Raw genomic sequence first — 12273 nt, 5'->3', positions numbered from 1 at the left:
AATAGCATTATCACACAGAGACTGCAAATCTCATTTTGAACAATAAACCAAGCTTATCAAATGATCTTGTCAGCTGGCAGCAATTCGAGAATCCTGCAGCTTTTTAAGTTGAAGACTAAACTATACGCTGTTTCTCAGTTTTCTCATCATCATGATGCAGCTCAAAAGTGGTTTTGATGGCAGTTAACATTGGACTAAATCTACCAATATAAAAACCATACACCCCTGAACACCTCCATTAACTGTAACGCCCTTCAGTTAACTGACAACTGCCCCTTGGAGAAAAGAAGACAATCATGAACAGAAGGTAGTTATGTGCATCAAGAGAAATCAAGGACAAACTTTCATACTGGTTTAACACCATAGAGACTTGACTCAAAATAAGAGACAGGCAATAGGGAATGGTAGTAGGCAGCTGAAGGCCTGGGTTGGGGATGAAAAATAATTAGATAACAAAACTAAAATTCTCTTTTATTGAGAGACTATATACATAGTTAATTGTTATTTTCTCTTGCAAAGGGGATATACATTGGAAATTCACTTTTGAATGTTCTTTCAAGGGTTGATTGAATGATTGTGAGTCTGTAAACTGAATTTGAAGCGCCACCATCAACTTTACTTTGCAGCAGTGTCCATATAATGATACTGAGATTATTAATTCAGAAAGGTTTGCTGAGCATTATACGCTGTTTCTTCTGACACCCTGACTCAGTGTCATACACAACAGCCTGATACCATCTCAATGCTGAAATGTAAATGGGCTGCCTGAGAACACCTCAGCTAGTTGAGAGAGTGTATAATCAATACACTCTATCCCCCCAGACTTTCCCAGTAAACTGATCACCCCTCCTTCACCTTATCACCTCGTTTCCAAAATCAGCCAAGTAAAGAGCAAGGACTGTTGCTATTTTCCCACTATGGAAATTTTTCTGTCAACCCAAAGCAATGTGATCCCTTGATCTATTTCTGCACTGCAGCCATTGGATTGCTCTCCATTGAAGTTGTATTGATTTGCCCCGTGTGCCGCGCTGAAAGATGAGTGTAATCAATACTCCCAGCCTCCATCCTCGGTCGTCCAGCCTCAGCTACCTCACAATGTTAAAAAGGGATGAGGCATTTTCAATTATCTCCCTTATCTGTTTGATCGCACAGTTACCTTTCAACACGATGTACAGTCTGCATGTTGAATAATAATAATACACAGTATATATAATATACAGGGCTCCAGTATGATCTGTGACCATAAATGTTGAAAATGTTTTACAGATATTTGAGAAACAAGATAACAGTAAAGTTCATGTGACTTTTCTTTATATGACACTCTGCAGTACACCTGGTATTAAAGTGACAATACGTTACTTTTGAAAAAAGAAATAACATGTTTTTCTTCTTACAAATGAAAAACTGAGTTCATGATTAAAAAAAATGACTGAAACGATTAATCAGTTAACAAAAAAGTTTCCAATTTCTTCCATCGAGTAACTGATTAATAGTTTCTAAATGTTGTATTAATACTGCATTCTATTGCCTATTAACAAAACACTTTGATTCAACCTGGAGCCTTAACCTGAATTAACAAAGCATTTAATTAGTTTTCTCAGTGTGTGGTAGGTCAAAAGCCCTGCGTGGTTCACAGTATATAATGAACACTGTTACAACTGAAAAGACAACAAACACTTTATCACCTACAGACTGTAACGCGTCGTCAACAGAAAATCTTAATGACACTATTCAGCAGTAAACATCTAGTGAAGACAGATGTGACAAACAAAGTAAAAACACTCATTCGTTGACTTCCACAGAAACACCAGAATCAGTCAGACCTGCAGGGACGTTGGAACTTGAACCACTGACCACCGTGCTGTTTTACATGACATTGCCTTTAGAAATCTAATATATCATTCAGAAATCAATAAAGATTCTCTGAAGACAGTCGACAAAGATCCATTAAATGCAGTGATCTTGTGAAAATAATATACTTTCTGTCTGTTTGCTGAAACGAATACAGGATTATGTAAACATGTTATTGTCGCCTGAGGTGAAAAGAAAATAAAAAAGAAAGATTTGTATATTTCCATTTTCCTGTGTTCAAATGTTAATGATGAAATGTGTTGCAGATGGAGTAGACCTGAGGGAATTAATCACTAATATATATATATACACTGTAGGTTGTATCAATAAACAACAGTTGACTCACTTTGGTTCACAGGAGTAGCGACGTGTTTCTTTCTAGAAGTAACCCAGAAGGAAAGACTGGTTGACAGATAGAAGTCTTTTACTAATAATGTTTATTGTTTCACAGAAATTTCTCTGTTTCATCTGAAAGTATTTGCTCTGTTTAACAACTGAAAAATGCTGTGTCATTTTCTGCTGACTGCTGCTGCTGCTTAGCACTTGCCACCAGTGCAGTAATAATCTATCCCATGGTTGTCTGTTTCCCCTGACTTTGTGTACCGGTATGTGTGTGTGTTTGATCCCATCAGGCCCTTACCTGGCAGATGATTGAAATAATTCCTTAATTCAGCATCTATTGTACTTTCAACCTGGGCTCTGAGCCCTAAATCCTCACATCACATAGACACATACAGAAACACAGACACACACACACAAGTTTGCACAACTATCCTTGTTAGGACATTACATTGACTTGCATTCATTGTGGACATCCCAACCCAAACCCAAACCTTTACCATAACCAATTCATGCCTAACCCTAACCTTAATCTAACCTCATCACACACACACACACACACACACACACACACACACACACACACACACGCACAAAGAGGCCTAACACTGAGGGTCCACAGCTCAATGAGCAGTCACCATGGTGATTATACATATAGTTCAGCGTTGATGCAATGCAGATGGATTAAATGTTCACTAAGTACAAGTCACTACTGTCAATCATCCTAAAACAGAAAATGGGTTGGTATGATGTTGGCATGATAAATTCTTTTTAATCTATGGCAGCATTTCTGATTTAGCTGTAAATTTGTTCACCATAAAGTAGACAGTTTTGATCAAATCAAATAATATTTTATATATATAGATAAAGTGACATTTTGGGGTATTTCCATAGTAAGAAAGTAAGAGTTAGTAAGGCTGTTTGTTCCATTAGTGCTCTAATCTCAAGTCAGCATTCTGAGGCTTTTTTCAAGTAACCTAACGAGCAGCGAGCCTCCATTTAATCAGCAAGTGTATTTTTAGAAAGAGCAGTTATTATTAATGCATAGCCAGCGTGGAAAACAAACACAGACAAGCCAGACGAGCAGAGACATTCATTGTTCATTTATGCAAATAAGTTCAGAAACTCAGATCAGTTGACTGTAAATCAGCTTTCAGGACAATAAATATATAATATCTAGTCTCATGTCACAATATTGGTATTGTATTGATACTCCAGTATTGATATAATATCAGTATATCTATTATATATTCATGTTGAAAGTAATGGAGGTAATACTGTACATGCAGTCGCTGATGTTAACATATTTCATTTGTGACTCATCACTTCTTGTAGCAGGAGACGTACCCACCAGAACATTCATCTGATTATAATTCTCTCATCCACAAGATGTTAGTTAAGGAAAAGAGCACCACATTGCACTGACCTCTGACCTCGGAGGAGAAGTTGGCGGAGTGACGAGTTATAAACAGCTGCAGCTGCTGATCAAGGTCGCAGCAGTTGAGGTCGACGTCCCAGGATCGAATTCCTGCCAGAGAGGAAGAGAAAGATTGCTTGAGGACAATAACATGAAGCAGTGAAGGACAGTAATTAGGAAACTTGAGCAAAAACTGTTGGACTAATATCTGATGAATCTGGGACACAAACACACATTTAGCATGCAAGTTAGTGATGTTTTTCTCTCCGTTTTAATGAACTCGAGGTGACCTTTTAGCAGATGTTGCTGCAGCATCTCCTTCCTCCCACCAGGGTGGGAAATTAGCACCAGCCACCAACCAAATGCTGTTAAAATATGAAAGTGGCACAAAATAATGATTTACTACTGAGTGGCTGGTGAATTTGAACATTTATCTGTCACTGGCAGGTAGATGTTCACATTTTAATATTTTAAAGTTAATTTCCCTCCCTGCCTCCCACCTTCTCCTCTCAACTCTCCTTTCTAACTCTGTTTGGGCTGCAGGGAAGGTCACTGAGCACAGAGCTTTCCATTTTTAAAATGTCATGAAACTGAGAGCACTACATGTATTCTTCACCTCAGTACTATTAACCTCAATTAACACTGTCGTCACACTTTAGATCTGTAATATATAAGAACTTCTGTCTGTCAAAGTACCAACTATAGTAGTTAATAGTCTAATATAATTGTATTGCCTTGAGCATATATAGTAATTACATTTTTTTCACAGCATACCACATTTTTACATAATAAAAAAATCTGACTGCATGCTTTGTTTTTTTCTTAACTGATGAAAATTTCTATACAAAATTTAGCATTTTAGTGTTTTACCCCTTTTGGTAGAACACTTAAGATGCATCTGGCCAATAAACATAATAATGACTTATTAATATTTATTATGAGTTACTGAATTATTATTACATTCTCACCTTAAGAAGCAGGCTATTTTCTATATTTTTCCTTTTGTCAACAAATCTCATGTGCAGAGCCAAACCAATACTGAATTTACCTACTTACAAGTATCGTGTGTATCAAAAGTCTGATATATCATATTCCTCTGTGCAGTAGACCTCTGTTGTTGTCCAAAAACTATTAAAACACTTTAATCACCCACTGTAGCACTGGGTGACATGTTCCTTCGCCCTGAAGAGTACGGTCACGGTAGTTTGTTTAGAAACGCCTCCAAAGACGACTAACAGCGATCACGTTTTCAGTGTTTCTGTTCAAAGAGCTTCGCTAGCTTGTTGTCTTATATATCACAACCTCTTGACTTTGTACTGAAATTCATTGAGAAATTTACAATATAGTATAAAGTCAAGAGGACCGTGCCTGTAATCTTCATGGTGAAGGAACATGTCAGCCAGTGCAGCAGTGTGGCTCATTGATGTCTTTTTAATAGCTTTTGGACAACAACGGAGGTCTACGGCACAGAGGAATACGATATATCAGGCTTTGGATACACACACAATACTTGCAAGTAGATCAATTAATTGTTGGTTTGGCTCCAAACATGAGATTTGTTGACAATAAGAAAAGTACAGAACATCTCTGGCCATATCTTTTAATAAGTAAAAGATCCCACATAAACCTAAACACTAGAGGCAAATATACACTGGAGTTCACTGGATCAGTAGAAATGACTCAGTAATGAACTGATCAGCATCTCACACACCCACTCTCTCTCACACACACACACACACACACACACACACACACACACACTCAGCAGCTTTATCAGATCCTACTGAGCCGCAGTGAGTCCGACTTCAGAGTGAACTTGTGTCAGATCTCGTCCAGCAGGATAGAAACCAATGCACAAGCAACTCTCTCATCTCATCCTCTCATGGATTCCTTCAGCAAGAGCAAGAAATTAGATTATTCTAATTTTTCAAATCCATACCCCTGTGCTAAAATCTCCTCTATCACAAAAAGACTGTGTAGCTCTTGTTTTGACCTTAACTGAGGAGAAAATGTTCTCTCACTGCAGACTGCAGCCTCTTCCCAGAAAGGCTGTGTCATTGTTATAAGTGTTTTGTTAGCGTTCATGGGCAAATGTCTTTCTTTGCACGACCTGCTGAATAGAAATTACAACCTTTTAGTCTCATGTCATCCCAGTCCTCACTTAAAAACATTGTTATCATCTATAGGAGACAGGGCATTTTCCTGGAGGAGCAAATTACCTCATACCAGGAGGCCATCGCATTTCTGCAGCTGAACCTGCTCGTTATGCAGCAGCAAGACGGCAGCAGTCAACAAATTAATACAGCAAATGTGGGAAACATCAAAACTGACTTTATGTTTAGAGACAAGAGAGCAGCCATCAAAGGCTACAGTATGTTTACATGCATGAAGAATTGATTATTATATTACATCCAGCTTGTAAACATAAAAACGGTTTAGTGCTGAAATAATAAGTCAATTATTTGGTTAGTTGATCAACAGAAAATGAATCAGGAGCCATTTTGATAATCAATTAATCATTTAAGTAATTTTTCAAGCAGGAAGGGAAATAATTTACGGGTTCTAGTTTCTCAAATGTGAGAATGTGCTGCTTTTCTTCATCTGTTTGACATCATTGTAAAAGAATATCTGTGTGTTTTTGGACTGTTGGTCACACACACAATAATAAGTTTAACAGACATTTAATAGACTAAACAATTAATAAATGAATTAACAATCAACAGATTATGCAATCATGAAAATAACTGTTAGTTGCAGCACTATAAGTTTAGAATAAACCAATTCAGTTCATACTCCTATGATGAAAAGCCTGGTTAAACTGATTTTATACAAGTTAATGTGGCAAGAAAACTCTTTTGTCTTTTCACTTTTAGTTGTCAGTATCTACTCAAATTCACAGAGTCACCAAGACTTGCACATTATTATATGCATATGTTATGATGACCTTCTTATCCACTGCATGGGAAACACTTCCAGATGCTTCCCACTGAAAACTTAGGAAGCAGCTGCATGCGCTGCTCATTAGAAGAGGAAACTGATCAGATATTCATTTCTGCCAAATCAACCACTTTGTCCTCATTCTTGAAGCCTCCTTTTTTTTGTGAAAGCAGAACATACTGTTTTCTTGTGATAAAGGTCAAATCTCACCTTTGTGCAGTGTGTCCATGTTTGTTTTTGAGTGTGGAAGGGGTTTATTGCTGCCTCTTGTGGCCAATAACGAATAAACATCCAAGTCGACTGCGGCCCTTAATAACTTTAATTGCAGCCGGTGTTTTCTGCCTTTTGGCCTCAGGGAGGCAGTAATTTAAGCCCATTACTGCTCAAACACCTAATTGGACAAGCAACACAAAGGTGGGTGAGACAGTCCCAAAGGGGGGCAAACTTTCTGAATTAAACAAGCTTGCACACTGCAGGTGGACTAAAATATTCTATTATTTGGTTTGCTTGTGGTAATATAGACTCATTCAGGTTAACATGAATCTTTAATACACCTGCAACTAAGTCCTTCACCAGAGTACTGCCAGTAAAGCTGGGTGACTCAACATCCTGGGCATTAAAGTGATCCACCTGATGCTCCAGTCAAAATGGTTTTAGTATCCTACAGTCATCCTCTGTAGTCTTGTAAGGTGACTTTATAATGTTCCCTTTAAAACGTTCCCTTCACACAGAAGAGTGGCGAGGGTGACTTTGATTTATGTCGGTTACAAAAGGATTCCAATAAATACTGTCATAATTTTACCGAGATATGACAAAGATATGACTGTTTCATACCTACTGAGCGTAAAGTATAGATGAATGGCAGAGCAGAGGATTATTCTTTTTGCCTTGGACTCCATTGTCATCAATATTAATCAAGCTGACCACAGCCATCATTCTCTACGAAGGACTTTACTACCACCTTTGAAGCCTACAAAGGATGACAGTTTGTTATTCTAAAGATTTTATATGTAGTATCACTTATAACCCAAAATAAACACCTGACTAAAGACTTGTGAAATGTTACTAATATGTTATCACCTAATAGCTCATCAGTTACTGAATGAGTCATTTATAGCTCGGTGTGTAAAATATTTCATCGTTTCCAACTTTTGAGACGAAGCCAAAAGATTATGGCGGCTTAATGCTGCAGAACGCCCACAGTAGACTGTATAGAGCAGAAAGTGTTAAGACACTGCTTCAAAGTTACATTTAATAAAGATTCAGAGCTTTGAGATTGTCGGGTCGGGACAACGTGTCTTCACACTGTCTGAGGTGAGAAGGGAGAAGCATTAAGCTCAGTGTCAGAATCACGGTCGTACTCATTTTGTATTTCGCTGCCTCCTGGTTTCAGATCTGTTAAGTCTAAAGGTGTTAGGCCTGGATGTTCCCCCGGCTCCTCCTGGGGGAAAAACTGCATCACCAGCTCAGGACGTGTTTGTGATGTTTGATTAGCCGTTTTTCTCAGGAACAGTGATTTTCTTTTACAGGAACAATAATGTGGTTTTGTTGCAAGGACACTATGAGAAAACAAACAGCACTACACATATACATGATGCAGGAACTGGACTTCAGATTCAGTGCAGATAAAGACGACAGATGGTGCATATGTATCACTTTACACATACACAAACAACATCCCATCACTCAATGCATTCATGCAATATAACCAATTTGCAGCCAGGTGAGTATTCAGTAGGGCAACGGAGCAACATAATACATTTTAAACTGTATAAGTAACATATCTTTCACGCTGTAGGGATTATTCAAGGGATGCAACTAACAATTATTTTCATTATTTTGTTTTCTTGATTAATTGATAGTTGTTGTGTCTATAAAATGTCAGAAAATGGCAAAAAAAAATGTCGATCAATGTTTCACAAAAGCCAAGATGAAACTTAGAATGTCTGAAACAATCCACAACCCAAATATATATTCAGTTTACTGTCATAGGAGACTAAAGAAACCAGATAAATATTCACATTTTAGAAGCCAGAATCAGAAAATTTTAGCTTTTTTTTGCAGAAATGTCAATTAATTCTCTGTCAACTGACTAATTGATTAATCAACTAGCTGTTACAGTTGTTTACAGTATTTGTTCTTCAAAATTTCAGGATGATCCCAAAAAACAAGATTAAGAAGAATAAGTATGAATAAAGGACTTTTGTGAGAGAACATCTTTTGTCCAATCAGATTCAAATAAGTGAGGATGACTATATTAACCCTGGGCTCTGATTTTGAGTTGGAATCCTTCACCTGGGAAGAACAGGAAGCTTTGGGTTATAAGTGTGAAAGACTAAGCTCTGTGCTTTCTGTGGCCTGGGGCTCAGGTTAGCCCGAGGCTTAAAAAGTGAAGAGCCCGTGTGTTTCATTCCGCCATGTACATCAGTCAGTATCAGTTTCTGCATCACAAGTGTTCAAAATAACATAAGAGACCCCAGTGGACCCTATTAAACCTTCATTCTGGCAGTGTTAGCACATTTGTGTTTCCTGGTATTCCTCATTGTACATGAGCCAACAGTAACAATCAAGTCAAGTCAATTTTATTTGTAAAACCCAATATCACTAATCCCACATTTTCCTCAGTGGGTATGCAGTATGAAATCCTCTATCCTTAGACCTTCATACAAAGCCAGAATGGTAGAAAAACACCAGATATGTACATTTTAATCTAGACAGGGCAGCACTTCTCACATGGTCAATGGTCAGATTTTGTGCTCAACAGAAAATGAACTGATAACAATTTAGTAATCAGTTGATTGTCATTTATCAAGGAAATATTCACAGATTTCAGGTTCTTAGATGTGAGGCTTTGTTTTTTCTCTCTGGTTTTGAACTTTTGGTCACACAAAATAAGCAATTTCATGACATCACCTTGGGCTCCGGGAAATTGTGGTGCACATTTTACCATTTCATTTTAGAGACTAAACAATTAAAACAAAAATAATTGCCAAGTTAATTTATAATGAGAATATAATGAGAACCGCTGCACAAGTCACAATCCAAAGATCTTTAGCCTTGGTCTTGTTTTGGTCTCGACTACAACGCTGCAGTGAGGGTGACTTATGAAAGGACCCTGCAGCTAACATGTAATGAGAGTCGATGGTAGGTCGTTCACACTGAGTCACACTTAAAACACTGACCTGGGCCAAAGAATCGATGCTGTAATGAGCCGAGTGGGTGTGATACAAAGCTCACCACAGAGGAGCAGAGCTGTCAAAGTCTCTAGCAGAGCTAAGAGGAGGTCAGAGGGGATAGATGGGGTTGCTATGGAGCCGGACTGGCATCTAAAAGTGCGATTGATCATCTGGACTGAGGACAGCTTAGAGGGGCAACGGCACAGCAGAAAATTGCTGACCAGCATAGTTCTGAGTCTGCACGCAGCAACATCTTTCAAAACTGCCAAACAATCTGTTTACATCTCAAAACTTAAGACAGCCCACACTGACTGAAAAGACTGCAGCCTGCTGCAATTCCTCAAGAGGAGGAGCGAGGTTTTAAGTCAGACAGCTCTGAGATATTCAGCTGAGTAATGATGCCAGAGTGTGACAAAATAAGACTCAAGCAGGAAACAGAAAATATGTCTTTCCTTATAATATGTGTGAGGTTGTTGTGCTCTAGCTGCTGAGCACAGCCTGCATATATTGCACTGCATATATTTGCTTGTTTATTTAGTTGGTTTGAGGGTGCATGACACCCCATCAAGGAATACAGCCACACTTCACACGAGCACACACTTGCACACACACACACCCACACATGCACATGCACACACACGTACACACACACCTGCTCTAAAATACAAACCTGCATAATAGATACAAAGCAGACAGAAACATTGTTGTGCAAGACGGAAATAAAATGATTGACTTCACTCATCCAGACATGCTGATCTGACAAATGTATTCATATCTTTAAATATTAATTATTGATTCATCTATTGATTTGACGGTCTTGTAGAGTATTTTTGGTTGAAATCCAGAGGTTGGCTGCATGCCCAAATACTGCTTTAATAAGGTAAAAAGACCTATGCTGCATCTACAACTTGACTGTGCAATTTCAGAGTCACACAGAGTACACTGTGGGTGATAGGAAAAATGCGTGCCGTCCCATGGTGCAATGCTGCAGCAAATGACTACCTATGGATACTATTCCATCGTTGCGTCAAAGCATTTCTCTCCTGTTGACGTTTCCCGGTTTAAACCTTTTACCGTGACTTTCCAGCCTAAAGCAGCTCACTGAATCACAGCTGTCACACAGAGAACAAACATGGATTCAGACCGGCGGGTCGTCCCGTCACTTACCCCGCTCTATCTGCGCTCTGGCGCTGTCCAGCTGGTGCTCTGTGCCGATCTCCCCGATCACTATCAGCATGTAGTAGCAGCCGCGGTTGAACGGGAGCCCGCGTCGCCGTCCTCCACCACCTCGGCGGTACCGTAGTAGTCGCTCCTCGGACCCCGGCAGCGGCGCGCTGAAGCCCTCGTCTTCCTCCACTACCGGGAGCGCACCTCGCACCGAGATCTCCATGGCAACAACCCCTGGAGCCGACGCCGGTGCTGACTCCATCGCCATGACAACTACCGGTGTGAGCGAGGGGAAGAGTCTGGTGGGGGCTGGAGGGTGAGGATGATGCTGAGAGGTGAGGGAGGGGGGTGCTGGGGGGCGGGGGTGCAGGACGTAACCTGTTAAACATCGCAAAATTTTATTTCCGGCGGGGCTTTCAAAATAAGAGTTTTGGTGAGTCAACGTCTCCTAAATGACAAAAACAGAATCTAAGAGGTATTTTAATAAATGGCAGCTTCAGGTGTTAAGAGACTTATCATGAGGCGTTGGAGGAGCCCTCAAGCTCCCGCTTTCATTGAATGGATGAATTTGTTCACTAGTCAAGTCAGTTTTATTTATATAGAGCCAAATCACTAAATCTAAAACTAAATCAATGTCCTATGAAATGATGTTAACCAGAAGATTTGAGATATATGACACAGATAGAAATGAAATATGGGAGAATTTCCTTGTTTTTCTTATAGGTTCTTCATTATTTATTCTTTTCATTTTCTCCTTTTCATGTGCATTTTGAATCGTTTGTGTTCTTGTATCTTGTTACATGTTTAAAATATAAATAAACTGGGGTAGGGGTTGTTGGTTTATATTAGCTGCAGAGCAGTGAATGTTTTTTGATAAGTTATTTAATAAGAGCAATTCTAAACAAAACAAGGCAGACAGATACACAGAACTGTTTAAAACGTTTAACTGCATTGTCAAGAAGAATCAGATCTATAACTCTAACAAAAACATTTAAAATCAATTAATGGTTGGGTTCAGTTGTTATAAGATGTTTTTAAAAAAAGCTTTTCAGCAGAACAGACTCTGGTAACACGCCGGTGTTACATCGTATTTGGTGATCCATCAGATTTTGTGATCTGCTGTGGTGGAAGAAGTACTTAGAACCTTTACTTAAGTAAAAGTATCAATACCACAATGTAAAAATACTTAATTACAAGTAAAAATCCTGCATTAAAAAATCGTACTTAAAGTAGCAAATCGGGGTAATTTGCTGCAAAATTAGTCCTTTTACTTTGGTGCTTTAAGTAAATTTAGCTGGTAATACTTTTAAACTTTTACTTAAGTGGGAGTTTAAATGCAGGACTTGTAATTAAGTATTTTAACAGTGGTATTGATACTTTTACTTA

The 12273-nt window shown here is 38.8% G+C and overlaps 1 protein-coding gene across 3 annotated transcripts in view; it reads right to left on the bottom strand.

The window, feature by feature from the left end:
- Positions 1 to 12273, bottom strand: part of map1ab (microtubule-associated protein 1Ab) — a 78681-nt gene that overhangs the window by 65245 nt on the left and 1163 nt on the right. For all 3 annotated transcript variants that reach the window (XM_044356470.1, XM_044356472.1, XM_044356471.1), the window contains exons 2-3: positions 10888 to 11265; positions 3617 to 3718 (exon numbers count right to left, since the gene is read on the bottom strand). In XM_044356470.1, coding sequence (XP_044212405.1) covers positions 3617 to 3718; positions 10888 to 11155 — 370 coding nt within the window. In that variant the 5' untranslated portion in view covers positions 11156 to 11265. The remainder of the gene's footprint in view (positions 1 to 3616; positions 3719 to 10887; positions 11266 to 12273) is intronic.

Source organism: Thunnus albacares, chromosome 7, assembly GCF_914725855.1.
Source record: "Thunnus albacares chromosome 7, fThuAlb1.1, whole genome shotgun sequence".
Taxonomy (NCBI): domain Eukaryota; kingdom Metazoa; phylum Chordata; class Actinopteri; order Scombriformes; family Scombridae; genus Thunnus; species Thunnus albacares.
This window is presented reverse-complemented; position numbering and strand designations above follow the sequence as displayed.